The 23,384-nt window shown below is 36.6% G+C and overlaps 1 protein-coding gene across 16 annotated transcripts in view; it reads left to right on the top strand.

The window, feature by feature from the left end:
* Positions 1-22,557, top strand: part of TRPS1 (transcriptional repressor GATA binding 1) — a 231,321-nt gene extending 208,764 nt beyond the window's left edge. For all 16 annotated transcript variants that reach the window (XM_059671876.1, XM_059671884.1, XM_059671871.1 and 13 more), the window contains 2 exons: positions 16,118-16,240; positions 19,214-22,557. In XM_059671876.1, coding sequence (XP_059527859.1) covers positions 16,118-16,240; positions 19,214-20,275 — 1,185 coding nt within the window. In that variant the 3' untranslated portion in view covers positions 20,276-22,557. The remainder of the gene's footprint in view (positions 1-16,117; positions 16,241-19,213) is intronic.
* The last annotated feature ends 827 nt before the right edge of the window (positions 22,558-23,384 follow it).

Below are 23,384 nucleotides of genomic sequence, written 5' to 3' on the forward strand. Positions count from 1 at the left end.
AGAGTGTGTTTGTTTTGCTCTTCAGTATGCTGTGGTGTCTTGAGCTTTTTGAGTTCGTGGGAAGCAGAGTTTTCATTTTGGATCCTAACAGAGGAAAAGAGGCCAAGTTTATCAAACATGAATTCTAAAGGAGAAAGTCCTTCCTTTATTGATTAAATATCAGGCATTCAGGTTGTAAGTTTTTTTTTTCCTTTCCTGTCTGCTACTTCTGCAAGCCAAGAAGATTTCACCAGGTAATAAACATTCAAAGAAAGAAAGGGGTGGAGAACACAGTGTGCATTGGTTGCTAGGGAAAATCTAAATCAACTTAGAAGGACGCTAAAAGAAACCAATGTTCATGGCTCAGACAAAAAATGAATATTAATAGATTTCTAATGGAAAAATTATACCAATATTGCCAAGTTAAAAATTATATATTCATCTAATAAAGAAGCATGTCCAATCATTTAAACTATGAACTGAAAAATATATTTTCAAAATAATCCTTTAAATTTTATGGATCTTAATTAAGTGATTAAGGCAGTTTTTTAAAACTAAACATAAAGATATTGTCCGTGTTCCAGTAGTTTAATGTAAATGATTTTAATAGATTATTAAAGCAAAACCTCTCTGCTAATAATCAGGGGTTTTATTATAATAGCATATTGCATAGTTAAATAAAGTAAAAGAATAGGTCAGCTTCCACAAGTCCCTCTTTTGTAAGTGAATATTGTTTTCAGAATTTGTTTTGAGATATCAATTTCAGAATTATAATAGAAGATCAAATATTTCTATATTATTATACCGCAGGATACCAATATTATATTCCCCATCATGGTTTTGTCTAAAACTTTCTCTTATATTAAAATAAACCATTTAGAATCATCTATGTAAAATATATCTGTGTGTGTGTATACAAAGGTGAGTGGGAATGCATAATTCCTGGGTTAATTACCAGGTTGTATATGGACATTATGCACACTTAATTATTAACAGCAATAGAAAGCTTAGAGTTATACAGTAATCATTTTTAAATAATCCTAAATCTACGCAAGTTGAAAAGATTCTGACATCAGGAGCCTTAAACAACTGCCTTGAGCAAAATAGACACTGTCTTCTTTTAAAGTTGAAAAGGAGAAAGGTAACAATTATCCCTGAGACACTGGAAAGAGTTGTCTGATTTTTTTTTCTCAAATGCCTTTACCTCTTGTAAAAAAGAACAGTGCACTTGGGATGTGTTAGACAATGGCTGACCTATTAGAAGCAGCTATCAGATAAACTGATAATTAATGTATCAACAGTGTAATTGAAATTAGGAAGAGCTTTCCTTGTGTGCCTTTAATACCGTGCTACAATTTATTATTTGTCTGAAGTACTTTCTTGAATTTTAAATCAAGATGCCATGTAGAGCCAACGTAGAAAAACAACACTTAGCGTAACTATCTCTACAAGCTTCAACTTGATTCAGAATTGAGTAGGGGTAGAAGTCATGACTGTTAAACATTTACGATTCCCTCTTCCTACTTCATCTAAATCTAGTGTTGCTTTTTATCACGAAGATAATTCTGAGCAAGACCAGTAGTTCAGTTAAATCTGATACTTATTTAGCTGCTACATTAAATATAATAGATTTAGAGGTATTTTTAGCATAGACTAAAAATCTTTCTTTTTGCCCTGGAAGAAATTTAGAAAAACATTTCCCTGAAATTGTCTAATCCTATTTATATTTAGTTTTAAAAAGTAAAAACCTGGAGGGAGCCTGAGTAACCAGACTTTAAACACACCACAGTCTGCAGTGTGCATACAGTGGCGCCCACTCACTGGTGGGGATTTGATCAGAACATTCAAAGGAATTGCTTCTCCATTTTCAATAATCATACCTCCTCAGATTAATGAACTCAGTGCATGGTGTTATTTCCAGATTCTTTCTACATCATGCCTTTAACTGGTCACAAATGTTTGTAATACTTAAGTGTTCTCTGCATGTCAAAATGACTCCCTCAGATAGGAACTCGAATTCTTTTTTCATTTCTGATCCCTCCCGTCCCCCACTGTTACCAAAGAAAACCCATGCTTAGTAAAACCAGTCTATTTTCATGCTTTTAAAAAAAAGTCAAGTTCAAGAAAGAATAGCACAGCTGTTCAAGATGTCATATCTTATAAAATAAATCTATTAGGAGGGTCAAATCCTGGAAGGGGTCAACTTAATGATGTAAGTGGAATAATTTGGTCATTTTCTGAAATTTGTAAACCTACAACATAAAAGGCCTGAATTAGATGGACTAATTAGCTAAATCTCTGCTAATGGCGATTTTCTTCTTTTTTTAAAGTTAGGACTTTTATGTCTAGGGCACACTTTAACATTTTTTTTTTGTAAAGGTGAATTTCTTTGAATTTTAGTCTGGTACCAATCAGTCCATTCTGTTTATTTTTGAATTATTGCCTTCATTTTGGGTGAATTTAAAGGAAGATGGCTATTTCCATTTTTATTTTGCCAAAGGGAAAAACTGTGTGTGTGTGTGTGTGTGTGTGTGTGTGTGTGTGTGTGTGTGTAGTTAATGCAAAAACAATTTTGGAAAATTGCTAGAAAAAGAAGGATGGCAAGCCAGATCTAGCCACTTACCTTTTCCTTCAGAGTACACAAATTTTGAGGGCGTGTAATATCTTCAAATGTGTTTTTAATCATACATAAATTATTTATTCTTCATGAAATGCTACCTGCTGGTTTCTTAAGTTTGATCCATCTATTATGTCATTACACTTTTTACATCTACCTTTTCATCAGAGATACTTTATCTTCTAGTTATATATACCCCTTTAACATGGGAAAGAAGTGTAACTTTCTGTTTCTTAAAAGCAGACGTGTTGAAGTACAAGATTATTAACCCTTGATTTTTTAAAATTATTAACTGGAGGACCTTGAAGCCATTTTCTTTTTTGAAAGGAGATGGGCATGTATATGCACATATTTCAAATGTACATCTGCATGCATGTGAATGTGTATGTGTATATATATATATATATATATATATATATATATATAGAGAGAGAGAGAGAGAGAGAGAGAGAGAGAGAGAGAGAGAGGATGTCAAATTACAAATGATTGCTTATGTATATAAATTATAGCCAGCACTGAAAATTAATTCCTATGCAAAGTTTTCTAAGTCTTGTGTAATCTACTAATTAAATATCCTTTGTCATGCTTATGATAAGGGATGTAATCTATGTGATCACACCAATGAAAAGAAGAAAAGTACCTGCACCTAGAATGAGTAGTAAATGTAAGGGAAGTTGATGCAAAGCATTCCTTTCTGTTGGAAAAATCTAATGGCCACTGATTAAGTCCCCAATTTTTTCACTTAGCTTTTGAGATGAGAATTATGTTTCTTTCATAAACTCATGAATCTTATGAATGTGAATAATTTGCTACCAAACTGGTTCAGGTAATGGCATACTTAAAGGTTTTTTGGAACATAGAAAAGAAAGGAGAGAGAAATCAAGAGAGAGGTGATAGGAGAGCGATACTGAGAGTTGTATATGCATAAATGATATGATGTACTTTCTTTAAGACAATCACATATGTGAGTGTTTTAGGGTCACTATACTTATTTTCATGTAAAAATAAAATATGGGGCATTTTGCATAAGTTATGTGCATATGTGCATAAATATGTAGCTGTAGATGTTGGATTATATAAATGTCAAATGCTTATTCAGTTATTCAATATCTTCTAAAATCTAATATCTATTGATAGTATCTTCTGAAATTAAGAATTTAACGACATCAAAGGCTTGATCCACATCAAGCATGGCATTCAGAAGTCACCCGTATATAATTACTATTACATTTAATTGATGTGTATGTGAATTGAAAGAATTCTAACATAGTAATAAAAATGAATCACAAAATGTTTATGTCTTATTTTCCACCCATTAAAAGCAATAATTATTAGGCTGCCACATAGGATACTCTTCTAGGTTCTCTTATTGCTTCGTTTCTTTTCAGTCTTTTGTACGTGTAGTTGATTATTGTTATACTCAGTGATGCAGAAAACTCATAGAATTTTTTCCCCTTTAATCTAACAACATTGTTGGTATTTTAGCACACACCCCCAACTTATAAAATATAATATTGCCTTAATGAAAATAAAAGCAACTAGGGAAGTCTCACTAACATATTAGTGGTGAAATATTTCAATGGATTCATTTGTGTATGTCTACATATACATACGTAAACAAATACACAACATATGCCACTTCTGCTAGCTCTGCAAATTGCTCAGAAACTCAAGCAAACAAAGCTTTCTCCTTTTTTTTTCTCCTGTCATATAATATAGAGTCTAAATATGGTACAGAATTGATTAAATTTCTTCCCCATTTAACAAAAGTGAAACTGTTTTCAATCTGCATCCTTTTTTCTGTGACAATGCCTGCCATTTATATTTTATGAATAAAGCTGCACTTAAAATATAATCCTTCAATCACAATATATATGTATGTGTACACACACACACACACATTTTAACAGATTGTCTTTTTTATTGAAATTAGCAGAATCCTCTCTTATGATAGCAGTCAATTCAGTTAATTTGTCATTAAAGGTCTACTATATATGCAATGCACTGATAATACAAAGATTTTTTTTAATGGGCTCTTCCTTCAGAAGCCTCTGATTCTCTGGGAGTGACTTGCATATGTAAGTAATTGCAATCCAGCCCTCTACCCCCCACCCCATACCTAAACGTTGAGAAAGCAGAGCTAATGGATGATTCAGTAGTAAGTGAAAGCTAAGGCAGAATTGGCATTCTAATGTTCCAAAGCAAAGCTTGCACACTGAGAAGAAAGTACCTCTTGTGAAGAATAGTTTTGATATTCAGGGTGTCCCCCCAAAAATGTGTATACTAGTATACACTTTGAATAATTATGAAGGCAGTGTTTATTAGAATACACTTCATTTTCAAATTGAGCTATCAGCTGTTATAGTTGGTACATTTTGGGGGACACCCTGTATTTGGGTAAATTTGTAAATGTGGAATAGCCCAGGAAAATAACGAAATCATTTTAGAGAGATCTCTTTTTTCTTTCATGTGTTTTAAATTTAAATTTGCTTCTCTGTGAATCTTTTTTTAAAATGTTTTTATTTTGACAGCTTGGTAATTGGTGGTGTTTTGCTTTTTTAATTCATATTACTTCACAATAGGGAGAAATGTTATTTCTTTTAGGCAAATCACTTAAAAATTAATTTGGGGTAATTTCTTGTTTTAGTCTATTTGCATCTTCTGCAGAAATTGTGAACAGTTTAATAATCTTGGTCTAGACTCTAGACAACGTAACCATGAGGCAGGGGGAAATAAATGTGAGCAAAGTTAGTTGCTGCATTATGTTTTCAGAGCCCCTCTCATGAAATAAAGTTCCTCTCACCAGGAGTTTTGTATCTCGGGATGTGCTTGCTGCCAGGCCTCAGTGATGGTTTCCTGATTTTGTTGTTCAATGCACAAATTATCAAGGAACAAAATGATTTTAACTGTTCCTTTTGGTAGGGGGGACTGAGAGGTTGTCTCGGGAGTGCTTGATGCAGTGAGGTAGTTCTTGCACTGCTATGTGATACCGTGTGATTAACAAACTCCAGATCACACAGAAAACTGGGCTGGAGTAAGGTTATTAAGTGCAGTTCCCTACCCAGACGATGTACTGCCTTGCTGATATGGTGGCACTGGAGGGGAATATATATATATATATATATATATATATATATATATATATATATATATATATATATATATATATATATATATATATATATATATATATATATATATATATATATAGAAGGAAAGACAATCATTGCTTTCTTCTTGAGCAGCTGCAGCCAGTCCCACTAATGGATGTGCAGAAGCGAACACTGGCCGCACAAGGTATGCGTTCGTTTTTACAGATGGTACTGCAGACAAGTTGGTAATGGAAAAGGAAGTCGTGTAGGTGAGCTCTTTGAAAGGGGGCTGGACGGCAGGGGGACAGCTGAGTACAGTGCTTTCCTGTGTAATTGACTGTGTGAGCTATTGAAGAAGCAGTGTTCCCATGAAAGATTTCAATTATTACAAAATTACATCATTATCGTTAAGGAAATTCATAAGTCCAAGTTGTCTTTTTGAAATAACGTTATTAAAACTTTAAAGATCAGCTGAGATTTTCCTGTCTTCACAGTACCTCTGTAATGAAATTATCTGCCCGTGTTTGGCTTTTACCTGTAGCACACACTGAGTTCTTACTTAAAGACACATCTTCCGTTTAAACAATGACATAACTACTAGGCCCTAATTTTAACTATTGGAAAGCTGTATTTAAATACCTACAATTTTATGTGTCCTAAAGGAAATACAAAGTTGAATAAAAATGAGATAACATTTTAAAAGAATTTTTTATAGATTCAAAAATGAAATGAAATTCAAGTTCATTTCCCTCAGGATTCTCCCATCCCCACCCCCCTGTATAGTCATAGAAGGTGAGATGCTATGAGAAGTGTTCCCGATATAGACTTGACAGGTGTTCAATGTGAACTGTGTCTTTGGTATCAGGGTCTCTTGTTGATACCTTTGCAGTCTCTTAACATGATTCTTACGTGTTTTGAACGTCAGTATAGTTAACTCTATAGTTCCATACGTTTTTTATTGTTGTTGTTTACGTGGAAAAAAGCTGCAATTACCATCTTTCTGCTGAGCAGACTACATGCTGTGCTTTCCCATCCAATCTGTACTGTATCCTCTCAACTTGTAAGAAGTGTTTAGAGTGAAAAATATTTTGGTCTTTGCTGTTCCATAATGAAATGGAAACTATGTCTCACATGAAAAATGTCCAAGTCAACTCCATAAGTAGATGAGTAGTATATATTTTTATATATAGTAATGGGGGAAAATGTTTTAGGGAAAATATAAATATATTCACAATATCCCAATCTGAGGATTTGGGTAAAATACCTTATTTTTGAGATTGGCAATGTTTTGCCTTGAATAATATTGATATCACACATTGCAAGAGGTCTCTGTCAGGGAACATACAAATATCTAAAGTAAATTTAGTAAATGGTTACCTGAACCTATGTGCTTATAGAACTTGTCAAAACCCCAGCGCCCATGTCTGGCCAAGGCGAATGCAAAAGCCAGAGGCCCTGGCTCGAAGCTGCCCTCCCTCGAAACTGCCCTCCCCTGCAACTGGCATTAATTAGGGCTAAGTCAATGGTATCACTAATTTCTGCTTTTCAGCAGAGGGTTATTTCACATACATTTTTTCTTTCTTTCTTGAGACAGCTGGATCAAAACATGTGTCCTGCACCCCCTCCCTTCCCCACCACTACCTCTCCATCAGCCAAATGCTGTGTTCCTCTGGCTATGACTGTATCTGTCAACCTCAAAACAGATCGTTGCCATATCTGATCAAGGATGAGTCATTTCTTTCTGGTACCTCAAAACTTGCATAATTTTGATCAGCTGTTGTAGGGTGGCTTGAAGAGATAAGGGACCTTCAAAGCCATGTAATAGTGAAATATTTTTGGTTAAAATTCCCCAATTGCCTCTTTAGTAATAGAGCCTGAAACATGGTTAAGAACTGTGGTTCTGCCAGGGAGAAGCCCAGGTTTGGCCTCTTAGCCCTACTAGTTAGCAACTGAAAAATGTTCCTAGGCCTCAGGTTTCTCATCTGTAAAGTGGAGGTAATAATGATACGAATAATGATGATGATGATACCTGTCTCTTAGGATCGTTTGGAAGATGTCAGATGATGAAACTGAGCCTATCGTATATTTTCCAGCACACAGTAACTACTTGATAAATATTAGATGTATGTTGGTGATTATTAACACATTTCGTACCGCTCAGGAGTTTTCTCGTGTTTCGCGCGCCATCTGTTAAGGACCGCTCATGAGTGTTCTCGTCTTTCACGCCCATGGAAAAAGGAGCGAATCTAGATACTTATGTAAATTTTGTTTGGTCCCTCTTCATAGAGGAAAATGTTTTACGCAGTACCATACGTTTAAAAAGTACTAGGAACTTTAATTGTTTGTTTTTGTAAATAAAAATGTTATAATTCTTGAAAAACAACACCTAAAGTGCATTATGATGATTTAAATAATGTGCAGTTTGCCCCAAAACATGCGGTCCCTGGCGTATGTCTTAGAGAGTTCTATGCGGTACGCAATGTGTTAAAAAAGAAAAAGTAAAAAGTAGTCAAACATGGAAATTATACCAGACCATTGATTCATAAATGGTGTTTAGAATATAGTCCTGTGTTTTTGCCTAGACTTAGAGACTACTAGGATATCTTTTTGATACTAGGTAAGTCAAAGAACCATTCTCAGTGTTTTACCTCATCAACATAAGTGGGACAGTAATATCTAATAATTCATTTTGAATCTAAAGTAGGATATGTAAGAGGTTCTTAACTTTGGGATCCAGGGGCAATCAGAGCCATTCAAAATCTTTGGATACATTTTGTGAAGGACATTCTTTTGAACAGCCTGAAATTACTTGAAAAATATTTTATTTTCTGGAAGAGTGTCATAAATTTTATCAAAGGAAGTTATGATTCCCAAGAATGTTAGAAACCATTGGTGTATATGTAAAGAAATCATTGGTGTATAGGTTAATACCTTGAGGATGGTTACATTATCTGTTAGCTGATATGAAAAGAATTACTGATTATTTGGTATTTTCTGTTTCTTTCAAAATAATCATCATCATTATCTATTATAAAGGCAACCCTTAATTAAAAAGACAAATACAGTTATTTTTAATGAAGTGTTTAGAAGCTAAGCCCTTTGGACTTTAGGTTTTTTTCTAGAACAAGCCTCTATTTTATTACCTCAATGTTTATTTCTTATAATGAGAAGAATTCCCATAATAAGTGTTTTCTAAATACACTGTTTAAATAAAATGTGCAATAAATTTATTAGAACAGAATCAAATCTTGTATTCCCATGCTGAAGTTTACTTAAGAGGTACTAAAATTGTTTAACTATGCTTCCAAAAGGCTTTTTTCTTTCCTTTTTAGTGTCAGATTTTGGCACTGCCATAAAAGAAAGTCCCTGTAGAGCAACTTTCCAACCATTGTTATAGCTGAAGGTGAAAATGGATCCTTGGTGGCAGAAACTGATTCAGTAAGAGACTTGAGTAGTTCTTTTGACAATAATGACTTTCACGTGGAATGAAAAAAGACAGTGCAGACATAAATTTTGAGCCATATTTTTAGCTGTCCACATATGTATCGCTGTAAAGGCATAATATTATTTTAGAAACAGCGTGGATTAGAACTGCAAAGATCTGTGTATTTCTAGTCTTGTCTGTTACGGAGTTTTTGTATGACGTTGTATGTTTGGTTTGCTTGTTACCAAATATATGGGGGTAAATCAAAAGGATGGAGATGTGACCCTTTAGACCTATAACGGGTTCTTTATCTTTGTGATAAATTTCTAAGTTCTGCAGATTTGAAGAATCCATATGAATAATTGGAAGTGTAGGTTAACTGCGAAATCTTGATTTTTCTGTTGTCCCACTCCAAGAGTCACCGATTAAATCTCAGAAGAAATGGAGCTAATAATGTGGCTCGCACGCTAGCATTTCCTGATATATTGGGCAACTCTTGTGTACTGATGCGTCAGTGGAATAAGTTTTAGGCACATTGGTACCTGGGTACAAGGTATGATTACTGGAGCGTGCATTGCCTCATGTCCTGAAACAGAAGTTGTTCCATTGCTCCTAGCCAGGGATGTCAGTTGTGTTTACATTGGTCTCCATTATCATTGTTGATGTGTTGAGGAAGTGAATTTAATAATCAAGATAAACAGGTTTTGTTTCTAAACTCTGAGATAGATGATTATACGATTGGTGCTTGGCTGAACCTTGTAGAGTCTCTTTAGTTGTCTGGCAAGAAATCTGAGGGCAAAGAGGGCTGTTTCAAGGCAGGCAGAAACTTGCCCATTTCAATGGATTCTTTACAATCTTATTTAGAACAAAAGCCAGCCAAGATATTGGAAACTATTGTTTTCTGCTGGCCAAGTTCTTCCCCCGAATCTTGCTAAAATATTGGCCAGTCTGTGCTTCTGATAAAATTCTATTAATTTAAAGATGTTCATTTCAAGCCACCATCTATTTTTGTTTTTAATGCTACTTTCTATGTATTCTTTGGGGTCTACTGATATGTAGTCAATAGCTGATTAACTATATATTGGGAGACCTGGGAGATGGATATAGCCTTCTCTGTTTTTTTAGTGGTGAATAATAGTGATAATGACTAAAATAATATTCATCATTTATTCAATAGTTACTGGATGGTTACTATATACATGATAGTAATTAACACATTATTTAACTATATCAACACTTTTGGTAGTTAACAAAGCAATATTATTGACAGGACATTAGTACTGATGGGGCTAAGCAAGTGTCAACTTGTTTCCAAAATAATTCGCTTATTTCCCATAATTATAAAGCCGCACAGAGAGTGAGCCTTTTGATTATTAGATAAAACATTAGGCCTTTAAATGAGATTTATTCATGGGAAATACTTTGGTGTCTTCACAAAAGTTTCCATATAATTTACATGAATTAAACTGTTAATCTTAGTGAGCAATCTCAGTTTATATCATGTTAACTTCACACTTAGTGTGTTTTTAGCTGATTCTATTGGAAACTCTGAGAACAGACCTTGTCTGTAGTATACATCACTGTAACCCCAACTTCTAGCACAGCGCCAGGCACATGGTGGACATACAGTAACTATTCCCAGAACTGAACTGAATTACAGTTACTGCTGTTATTTTATTAACTGCAGAATTCTTCCTGAAGATTCTATCATTCCTACAATTCTATCTGTAAAATGAAGTTCACAAAGGATTCTTGATATAATCAAACACAGAGGCTATCGAAAGAGTTAAAATAGTTGATGTACATCCAGATTAACAGCATACATATCAAATTTCAGACTGACTCCATTTTAAACGGCTAAGATATAAAACCATAAAAATGTGAGTAAATAATCTGCCTATCAAGGCTTGTTATGTGATTACATGGTTTCAGTATGGTTCCTACTCATAGAAAATTATTTTAAGGGATCATTTCTGCAAAATTCTTTCGCCAATGGAGACGTTTAATATTTTGGAGATGAACATTCATGGCTCTAAATGTTAAGCCACTTGAATGAATAATCAAATTTACTGTTTATTAATAAAAATAAATCAGTTTTTTGTTAATAATGAAATTTGAAAACCTTAAAATGTTTGTTTCTGACTGATCTTCAAATAGCAAAATAAGCAATGAAAACAGCTGAACTAATTTTTAATAATTTTTTCCTTTTTTTTTTTTGGCTGAAGTCATGCCTGGCTTTACCAACACATGTGCCAAGGCTCAACCCAGAGTGACACATGAATGAGTAATTTGAGTTCCCGAATAGAAAACTCGAGTCAGAAGCTTTGAGAAAAGAAATCTAACAATAGTGATACCATACAGTGGTTAGCTGTGCACCTAAAGACTAAATTTTTTAAGATAGTTATTTAGTCATTATACTCCTTGGTGCACTCCACAGCAGGGAAATAAATTATGTTGGATTTAAAGTGTATTTATAATAAAAGATGGGTGTGCCCATCATTCTCTATTTCAAATCCTGGCATGGGTGATTGTCCAAATTCATCACCTATTGCTGTTGTAAAAACCAGTATTGTGGTCATAACACATCTGAAATGTAGAAGGGAAACAAGTGATCCGAAGAATTCTCAGTAATGGTCACTGAAAAGCACTTGCTAGGCCCAACACTGGACTGGCTTCCAAATCCCTCACCGTTAACTGCTCCTATCACCGTCCTTCCTTTCCACGCGGGAAATTTAACCAGCCAACAGAAACAACATGGAGGCAACAAAAACATGACCTAACAGTTAGTAGACACGCTATTAAAACTTCAAATTGGAAGAAAAAAAAAAGTTTCTCGAATTGTTGGTTCTGGAATTTTTCTCTGTAGAAGTCTTCAGTTGAGGGGACTTTCATATAGATTTGGGTTTTCAGCCAACCTTCCCTCACCCTTGTGGACCCTACATGGTACATTAGAGAAGGCCAGAGGCAGGGGACGCGGTGAGTTCGTGTTGCTTTGGATCCGTTCGGGTGCAGCTTTCCCTCTGCCTCAGGAGAGTAAGCACCGGGCGAAGCGTGCCTCTCAGGTGTGCCTCAGCTACTTACTCCCATCACGTCCTCTCCCAGAAGTGTTTCTAGCCTTATGATGGGATTCACCTCCCTCCACCACAAGGTCATGGCTTTACAAATTATGAGTGACTCTTAAACCAGCTTGTAGGAACAGGAAAAGCACTTGTAGTAGTATTTAAGCATGCACGCAGAGAACCATCAGCAATGTGAGGCTAGAATGATGTTTACAAGGGAGAGCTGGAGCTTCTTTGTACCTGACCTGGTATCCTTGGGACCTAGCAAGTACCTGCTTCACCTGTTTCTCAAAAATAAGTGTGGGATGTAGTATTGGAAAAGTGATCCTCTTGATTTTTTTTCCCTACGTCATTAGCCATCTCTGCCCTCCTGGACATAGATTTAGCCATATGAAGGGGCTCCATTTAAAAGGGATATTACTTTTTTAAACTCCCCCCTCCAAAATAGAGGAGTATCTGCTAATGATAAAAATAACACCTGGAGAGATTATCTTCAACTTCCTTAGTGTTTAACTGCAGGAGACAGAGCACTGTCCTAGGTACTAACTACTTAGAGTATGTGATGACTGTTAGGAGACATGATTTCTCAAAAATAAGTGTGGGATGTAGGAAAGGAGAATGACGAAATATTTCAAAGCTCTCTCCTGCATGATAACCTATGAATGAAATAAGGTCCTCAGTGCAGTAACAAGGTCAGGCTTAGTTTTAAGGAGCAGGGCAGAGAAACTTCTGTCCTGCCTTCCTTTGCCAACCTACTGCTTCTCTGCGCTCGACTGGGCTAAGGACGTTGGTAACTTCGAAAGAAATGCCTTCCTGTGTGCAGCCAGGTTACACTCCACAGTGCGACCTAGTCAGGGCTCTCATCTCTGCTGCAGTGTAGAGAGATGTGGCACCGTCTGTGATCTGTACGAGTGCCGCTTTCCCTCTGCCTCAGGAGAGCAAGCACCAAGTTTTGTGATCCTGTGGTCACAGCTGAGGGCATTATTCACGTCTCCCCCCCCCCCTTCCCTTCTCTGCTGCTCGCAGTGCCTACCAAAGTGATAAATTTGTTTAGATGGGCGGTAACTTAATGGGTGAAACGTTTCTCACCTACCTCCCACTCTCTACCCCCACACAAGCACGCTCCTATCGAATTCTAGGTGTGAACACCTAGATATTTCACTCTGACTCAACTTTCCATTCTCAGATGTGATAAGATTGACACAAATGAAATACACTTGATAATATCCAACTATATGTACTAGGCATATATAAAATGTTTAATAAGTAGAACCAGGAGATAAAGCAAAACTAACAAAATATGTTTTTCTCCCACCAAAGAAATACAGTTGGATCCCCTTGACGAATGGCGAACTTACTGAGCATTTACTACATCCCTGGCACTGCTTTCATTGCATCCATTAGCCCATGTTAATATTCTCAGCAGTTCATACTTTTAAGCATTGCAAGATTAAGTAACTTGCCCGAAGTTGCACCCAGCAAAATGCAGAAGCATGTCTTGAATACAAGTAGTCTGACTCCTAAATCTGATGACCAACCTCCCGGCCACACGGACACTGAGAATGTGAATCCAGAGTTCCCCTGGAGTATTTACATTAAGATATATGGTTTACCTAAAACATACCAGCCTTTATTGGAGCATAAGTGCTGCTTAAAGCAACCTATGCCTGTGGAAACCAGGGCTATAATTTCAGGATTTTCTCTCTACCTAATGAAGGGAATTTTCTTTGCAAGAGAATTAAGCACAAAATTGGGCAAGGATTGAAACGCTTTCTGAAACCAGGATTACACCCACTTTGGCAAGCTGTGTCAAGCACCCAGGGCAGAAGGAAAGAAAAGCAGGCTGGAGTGAATGGTTGGTTACACATTCAAATTTGAGCCTCTGCCATATATGTGGTTTAGTTTCCAAATGGACATTTACATCGCCTTTATGTGAATCAAGTTGGTGTTTTACTTGCCAAACATGTTAGTGTTTAGATCTAGGAAAAAGACAACATGGCCCCAGGGAAATGTCACAATTATGACCTAACGAGGCTCCCCAAGTTACTTCGGGTAAAGGGGGCCCCAGAGTGTTTAACAAATACAACCTCTAGTAGTTCATTGATTTTTTTTTCCAGGGGCAGCAGTCTCTACTTTTACAGTAGGTCACTACTGGACTAGTGGACTGACACCTAGTGTTTGCTGTGGCTCTTACCGGGATTTAGAAACTTGCAATACATTCCTGGTCCCCACTTGGGGAGGGAAGGAAAAGGGGAGACAGATTATCTTTGTGAAAAATCTAGCTTTTATTACATCACCTAAAGTAGCACAACCTGCTACACTAATGAAATCGTGTTCTTGGTTGAAAAGGGCAATTGTTAGCCTGACTTTGTGCTCACTAAAAACATTCCCCAATCTTGTTAAATTATTGCTCTCATTTCAGATTTTTATAGCTGCGCAGCTTACCGGCCCTCATTTCTTTACGTTTCATTCATTTTCCTTGTATTGATGATTAATGGAGGATGTCGAATGGTAGAGTGAGCAGGCATCAGCAATTGCAAGATCATAATTAGTTTAGCTGACGAGGGCCTCTGATAGCACTTGCATCTGGATGGAAAAATTACCCTATAGGGAACTGGCTGCTCACCAGGTCTTTTTAGTGATACATTGTGAAACACCCGATGAATCAAATGCCCTTTCAATGCCAAGAAAGTGTTCCAGTCTTGAAGCCAAAATTATGTCTGCAGAAAGCTTTCCATTTGAAATGTATCAGAGTACAATTATAACCATTGTATTTTCTTGGCAGAGATACCACTCGTCTACAGTATGGACTCAAGTTAAATAAATTGCCTAAATTTTATGAATCCCTGAAATTTTGACTTACACTGCTCTTAATTTTAAATTTATAAGAAAATTGGGTTGCAGCAAGACTTTTTCCACTCCTTATCTACCGTGCATATTTTATCATTAAAGGCCTTGCTTCCTAGAGACAGGAGAGCCGAGCTGCAAGGCAGGCTGTCCATTTTTTGCAGCGAAAGAATTCCATTTCCTGCCTATTAGTATTTGTGCCTACAAACACAGTCTGACTTTTGTTTCAGTGGGACATTTAATGGGATCATTACTTGATAGCAAGAATGGAACAATCAATACTAATTATCTACTTTTAGGTATCCTTAGATTATTTCTGAATCTGGTGATTACAGACTTCAGCCCACTAACATCAATTTGTGTTCGGAAATGCTTGTGATTTCCAAGTCTGGGTCAAATAAAAGAATTATATAGCCATTGATGGGACTATGTTGTCTGGCTTAAGCAGGTACCCAATCGGGGTCCTCATGAGTAATACTGTCCTTCTAGCCGCCTGACGTTTCTACTGGTTCCCTCGGCTTTGGGAAATAGAGGGTGTTCTCTTTCAGACTTTACCATTACACACCGAAGACCTGAATTGAATGTCTTATATTTTCTTAAACGCCTGTTACATGAGTGACATAGAGAAAGATACCGGCCGGGTATGATTTTAAATAATGGACAGGGTGCATTTATTCCAAGCTTGATCGGATTTTAAAGCTCAGGTGGCATGGGCTCCTCCTTTTCCAAAGTATATTAAACATCTTGCCATGTTCTGTCTTTTGACTTTTTGTTGTGACACTTTTTTTTTCAAAGGTATATTTTCAGGTTCAGCCTCTAGGAGCCATCATTAATGGCACAAAACCCAAAGTTCAAAAAGTTAAAGCTGTTTCTGTGAAAAGCCTTTGGTGTTGCACACACCTCATCCATCATTGTAGGGTTAATTATAATGAAAATCAGTGGTGCCTATTAAACACAATTGAACCTGACCTCATTATGGGCAGTGTGGTTTTATACTGTCATTGTTGCTAGTCTGAAGACAAAACTCCTGGGTTGATTTGGTCTAACTCCAGTGATCATGTGACTCACCTCTGACCTTGTGTTTTTTTCCCCGTTTCAGAGGCGTAGAGGCTCGGGTGTTTTCTGTGCCAATTGCTTGACCACAAAGACCTCTCTCTGGCGAAAGAATGCAAATGGCGGATATGTATGCAACGCGTGTGGCCTCTACCAGAAGCTTCACTCGGTAAGGACTTATGAGACTGTCAGGAAAAGCTTCAGAAAGCAGCCTGGTCTGTGGTGTGATGAGGACCATTCCCTGGCTGGCATTTCCCCTCCCCCGCCCCCTGCAGTTTAATACAGTCCCTTGGAATGCACTTGTGATTTATGGCGAAATGGCCTTAGATGTTATGGGGAGATACGTTTGAGATGTTAGTAATACCTTATGCTTCTTTTGATATAAAGAAGGGGGGGGGATTGATTTCTTGGAATTTCACCTAACAGTTGCTTGAACTAATGGCTATCAGTATTTGGTGAACTTAAGTTAGGTAGAAAGACAACCTTCTTAAAAGTTCAAAAACACATGACAAGTTACTTTTTTAAAGAGGACGCTCCCAGGGCCAACATAAAAGGGAGTGCAGGGAAAGAATGCTTATTTTCCAGCTTACCTTTGGAATTTGCAAGTGTCATCTTGGCTGCTTTGGGGGCTGGGGGTTGGGCACATTGAGAAGAGCGGCTCTGAACTAGAACCCGAAGATACCAGGTGAATCTCTGCAGTCCATTTAATGCATATTTAATGAGGTATCTGCGGACCCAAAGAGCACACGTCAGAGTAGAGTAAGGTGCAAATAAACAGTGCTTTGTGTTTTCAGATCTCTCACTGGCTTCTTTCTGTGGCTCACTGGAGTACTTCCAGTAATTTCTTCCCAAATTTTAGTGAGGATCCTATAATAAAACTTAAACTTATAAATTCCCCCATCTGTATATGCATTTGACTTCCCGAAGGATTTTTTTACTTTAGTTTAGAAAGTTTATCTGCTGACAAGAGCTGCCTTTAAAAATCTGAATTCTCTATTTAACGAACCGAAGTCTATTTCTCTGTGTTTGGCATTTCACCGTGGCTCTTAGCACAGCCAATGAATAGGTTACAGCAACAGGGAATATAATTTTAGACAACACGTCCTAATAAAAGGGCCATTGGAATCACTCTTTAAAAAATGGATGCTGCCAACAATACTAATTGGTGGTAAGCTGTAAGTAAAAACCTTAAGCTAAGAGAAAGACTTTTTCCCACCACCACACCACCTTACTTTTCTTTTAACCTTCGCCATTTAAGCACAGCAATAAGCTTCCACATAATGAGTACTGACATTAATGATTTTCATTGAACTCTGGCCAATCATAGGCCAGGAATTAATTAAGCCACTGCCGTACAGCTTATGATAATTTAACAACTGTGATATAAACTAAATTCTTCTTTTTACAGTTATTTTAATATTCATCTCTCCAGAGACGAGATGTTTTTAGTTTTGAGTTTTTTTAAATCATGAATTTAAGTACATAAAGGTGATGCTCACATTTAAATGAAAGTGTAAAAAAGGTATCAGTGCAAATTTCAGGATTCTTTATAAAACATAAAGTGCTGAATATTTTCATAACACAAATATGAAATTATGAACAAAATTATTGAACATGGCATATCTAAGGGATGTGTCGTATTCATTCTGAAACCAGTAATTGAATTGTCAGTAACAACTATGTTATCTTCCCTTCAAAATACCTTCACAACACTAGAAATATTCCATAAAGGATTTATATTTATGTTTTGTTTAATGTATAAAAGGTACTATTTTGCATTAAGATTCATCTTTTCTAGGAATAATTCACAAATTACTTATTGTATAGATTTGTATTTTATGTGGAAATTAGTTCCTGTTTTCAGTAAGCTTTTGGAAAAATCAGATTTTAGCCTATTAAAGGTTCATCTAAACTTTTAATCTGTAAATATGCATTAATTTATTAAATTTATTATTTTTATTAATCAAAGTTAGAGCTCTTACTACAAGTTATTATAGTCTTATCTGTGGATTTTAGTCATAAATATAAATACCTGTTGCACATATGTGCATAAATAACAATCATGTAATGCTTAAGCCAAATAAAATACTCAAGCTCCTAAAATTCAGCGTTCAATTTAAGTACAGAGTAGTGGCGTTAGAATGAGAGACTGGATATTTGAACCAAGGCTACAAATGAATTTAGATTTTCAACACAAAACAAATGCTTCACCTGTAATAAGTACAATCTTCCCTACTGCATATAAAATATTATTAAAAGAACAGAAATACAAGTGAGAGGTTAAAAAAAAAAAAAAGAACTCCCACTGATATGGCTCTGATTACCCGATACCCTTCCACATGATTCTGTCAGTTTGATGTTTTGTGTGCTCTGATATTTAATATTTTACATTCACATTTGCAGTTATTTAGAAGAATGTATGTAGTAGTCAGCTCTGGCTGCCATAACAAAACACCACAGATAGGGTAACTTAAGCAACAAATATATTTTCCCACAGTTCTGGAGGTTGGGAGTCAGACCCGAGCGCCGCATGGGGGTTGTGGTGAGAGCGCCTCTCCTGGCTTGCAGAAAGCCACTTTCTAACTGTGTCCTCACTTACCGTATTTAACTCCTAAAGATCATACACTTTCCAGATACAGTCACATTAGTGGTTTGAGATTCAACACATGAATTTGGGGGAGGACACGATTCAGACTGTGGCAATGCATAATTTTTCCACAATTTTTATCAAAACCTATCGCCCATGTTATGATGTTGACATCTTAGTGCGTGACTCAAAAGTTGAGAAACAGTTCAGAAAAATCACATTTCTTCAAGTAACTTTCTACATGGTTTTATCACTCAGTGATGCAATTCCAAAATCCATTGAGTTTGGAAAGCTGTTTTTAAGTAGATGAAAGTTTTCATTCCTCCCTGCAAAGATGGGCATGATTTAATTAGGCTTAAAAAAAGGCACTTTGGTTTCTTCCTGTGGTCCTGCTTAGGGCAAAAGGAGGAGATTTAGTAAATCTATAACATAAAGCCTATCCTTGCTTTGAACTTAAGCATGGTTTCTATTTGTGAGGAATTGTTAATGCATTTTAATGGTGGTGTGTTTTTTTTTATGTTTTCCTTTTATGTATTGTGTGTTCGTTCTCTGCAGACTCCCAGGCCTTTAAACATCATTAAACAAAACAACGGTGAGCAGATTATTAGGAGAAGAACAAGAAAGCGCCTTAATCCAGAGGCACTTCAGGCTGAGCAGCTCAACAAACAGCAGAGGGGTGGCAGTGAGGAGCAAGTCAACGGAAGCCCCTTAGAGAGGAGGTCAGAAGATCATTTAACGGAAAGTCACCAGAGAGAAATTCCACTCCCGAGCCTGAGTAAATATGAAGCCCAGAGTTCATTGACTAAAAGCCATTCTGCTCAGCAGCCAGTCCTGGTCAGCCCATCTCTGGATATCCACAAAAGGATGCAACCTTTGCACATTCAGATAAAAAGCCCTCAGGAAAGTACTGGAGACCCAGGAAATAGTTCATCTGTTTCGGAAGGGAAAGGAAGTTCTGAGAGAGGCAGCCCCATAGAAAAGTACATGAGACCTGCAAAACACCCAAATTACTCACCACCAGGCAGCCCCATCGAAAAGTACCAGTACCCCCTTTTTGGACTCCCCTTTGTACATAATGACTTCCAGAGTGAAGCTGACTGGCTGCGGTTCTGGAGTAAATATAAGCTCTCCGTTCCTGGGAACCCGCACTACTTGAGTCATGTGCCTGGCCTACCAAATCCTTGCCAAAACTATGTGCCTTATCCCACCTTCAATCTGCCTCCTCATTTTTCAACTGTTGGATCAGACAATGACATTCCTCTAGATTTGGCGATCAAGCATTCCAGACCTGGGCCGACTGCAAACGGTGCCTCCAAGGAGAAAACGAAGGCACCGTCAAGTGTAAAAAATGAAGGTCCCTTGAATGTAGTAAAAACAGAGAAAGTTGATAGAAGTACTCAAGATGAACTTTCAACAAAATGTGTGCACTGCGGCATTGTCTTTCTGGATGACGTGATGTATGCTTTGCATATGAGTTGCCATGGTGACAGTGGACCATTCCAGTGCAGCATATGCCAGCATCTTTGCACGGACAAATATGACTTCACAACTCATATCCAGAGAGGCCTGCATAGGAACAATGCACAAGCAGAAAAAAATGGAAAACCTAAAGAGTAAAACCTTAGCACTTAGCACAATTAAATAGAAATAGGTTTTCTTGATGGGAATTCAATAGCTTGTAATGTCTTATGAAGACCTATTAAAAAAATACTTCATAGAGCCTGCCTTATCCAACATGAAATTCCCTTCTCTTATGATTCTTTCTTTTGATGAGTAGGTTACCAAGATTAAAAAGTGAGACTAATGGTCAGTGAGAAAAAAGAAAGGAAGATGGTAAATAGTCACGAACCTCGTAGGTCAAAATCATCTTGGTGAATGTGTACTGTGGCAATGATCCATAAGAAGTACCACCAGACTATAATTATTAGATTTGTAAAGAAAGAGATCAGAGCTGTCTGGAATTTGAAAGGGTTTACATACCATGAGTCTAAAGCAGTGTTGGGCTGGCCATTGGCCCATGTATTCAAAAACCCATAAAATGTTGCCTAAATTTAGAAGTAGCATGAAATCCTAGGCGGAGCAGGAAAAAAATCTAATCTCCGGGGCTGTGAAAGGAAAATGGCGCCCTCTTAGATCAGTCTCCTCTCATTGACAATGTTTCAGAATTAGACCTAGAAATGTGAGCTGCGGTGAGGCTTGGTGAGAGATTGGCAAGAATGTGACAGCCGATGGCACGATGCTTTTGGCCAGCCCTGCCTGTACATACACATGCACACCCTCTCTTGATATTTTTGTCCTTTAGATGTTCGAATACGCCTTTTGAAAGTAGTCCTTTTGTTTGCCATTTAGGTTCATTTTGTCCAAATATATATGCATTTTTAAAACCAATGTCCTCAGTGCTTACGTAGTAATTTTCATTGTAGCCAGATATTTCTTTCTTGTACGCGATGAACCAGTGTGGATTTGTTTTTTGAAGCCGCCTCTTGGTCACTAATCTCACTTGGCACATGATAACTAAAGGGATCCCCTCACTTCAAAAGACTAGATGGATACAAAAGTTTAGACCATGGGCTTAATTCGTTTAGAACACATGGTATTTCTCCACAAGGTAACCTGCTGTATTTATTTATTTTCTTTCGGTTAAATATAATTTCCAAACTTTGTGGTCAGGCAGTGTCTAAGGTCACGTTACCACAGACTGACGGTGTGTGTACCAATCAATTCCTTCATTAGATTTATACAGGTTTAGTTAAGTAGCATTAAATAGGATAGGATTCTTAGAAGTATGTCTTCATATTTCTTTTAATACTTAAGGCTTTGTAAAACTATCCATGAAGGGAAAGCTCCTCAGCATAACTGCTCAGGGAAATAGGGCTAAATAACTGAACATTAAATAATTGGTTAAAGGTGCTGTTAGTCGAGCCTCAATGCTTGCTACAAGGATGTATGTACAAGGACTGACTTTAATAATTTGCATTATATTGTCCCAACCAGTAGTTTATTTTTTGCCACAGAGATGTAGAAGATATTACAAGCTACTGGATGCACTGTCAGATTAACTTATTTCATTAAAGAAGTTGGGAGAACAAATAGGAAAAAAAAACTTATTTTTCTAGTAAATATTAATGTATTACATTTCAAATAATGGTGCCTGACATATTGAATAATTATTTTCTACAGTGTACGTATGCAACAAAGATATTCCATCATGCATTAGAGTCAGTTCTGGCTCTGCCTAGCTGTTTACATTTGCAAATGTAGCAAACAAGGTAATGAAGCAACTATTTCTATTGCGGTAGATATCTTTTTGTGTGTGTGTGTGTGTGTGTGTGTGTGTGTGTGTGTATGTGCGTGCGCATTAAAATTGTAAACGGTAACATGAAACAAATGAAAGTTCTTGATATAATGGTATGGAAAACAAGAAGGAAATGAAAATATTTTTATGCCTACTTAGAAAAAAAAAAGGGTAGCACTATTCATTCCAAGTACTTTTTTTTTAATTTTTAAGCTCTTAACTCACATTGTTATGCTTAAAATGATAAACATATATCCTCTTTTTATTGCTTTGTCTATGTTTCAGATGAAACATTTCAGAAATTATTTTGATGAGTGCTGCTGGAACCTGCAGCACTGATGTTTTTATTGCATTCTTGTAGTCGCATTTGCACTCCGTTTTTTACATTAATTCGCAGTTGCTTTGTATTGTTTTGTTCTGTTTTGTTTTGGGTTTTGTTTCTTTTTCTCAATGCCAGGTCTTCGGTTTTTAGAGTTGGATGGCAGGCTGAGTTCAACCAGTTCGTGACTGTTGTAGTGAATGAAGTTAAACATGTCTTTCTGATGTTGTGTTGTCATTTCCATTCTTGCATTTTCGTTTTCATGTAAAGAGAGACAGAGAGAGACACAGAAAGAAAGAACGAAATCAGGACTAAGCCTTCTGCTTCAGTTTCATTTTTAAAGGGCTCCATTCTGATCTCACCTATTGCGTAGCTCTAATATTCACATAAACTGAAATCAAGAAATGGAATGAGGAGCTCTGACATCCAAATGATGTAATTTATCTTTCTTAGGAATTTAATAAATGCATCTCAGTTGTACAGGCAGACTTGGGAGGTGGCAAGCAAAGACCTAAAAAAGAGATTTCCCAAACAATAACACCGCAATTAGTTTTCTTAATGGAAAGACTGGTAACCGAGTGCACTCTGGCAAACCTCAAGCAACATTATATGTGGACTGCTCAAATCAGCAAAACACCAGAAGTTTGGTTAAGTTGGACAGTTATACAGGTATGACTGTTGGGGTAAAACGACTCCATCAGCAGTTTCTTCAGTGTCAGACACAAATAGGTTGTTCACTTTTGGCATCTTATGTCTTTTTATTTTCATGTGATTTTCTTTTTCCTCAGACAGGTTGGTAGTAATGTTTAGCATTGGAAAATACATATCACTATTCTTGGACTATTTATAGTCAATCCACTTTTGGTAGAATATTCTTGGATAGCATTGACATGCTAGATCTTATTTCTTTATTCTTATTTTTTTTTCATTTTTGTTTTTGTTGTTTCATATTTTGATGGAGAAGAGGTTGACCTTTTCTGAAATAATGAAAATCTATCATGACACTAAAATACCCCTTATTTTTTTATTAATGAGAGCCTTTCTTCCATCTTTCAAAATAGATTACAAAAATGATTGGTTGTTATTTTTTACTTTATTTGGTTTTAAGATGT

Source organism: Myotis daubentonii, chromosome 17 (genome assembly GCF_963259705.1).
Source record: "Myotis daubentonii chromosome 17, mMyoDau2.1, whole genome shotgun sequence".
NCBI classification, from domain to species: domain Eukaryota; kingdom Metazoa; phylum Chordata; class Mammalia; order Chiroptera; family Vespertilionidae; genus Myotis; species Myotis daubentonii.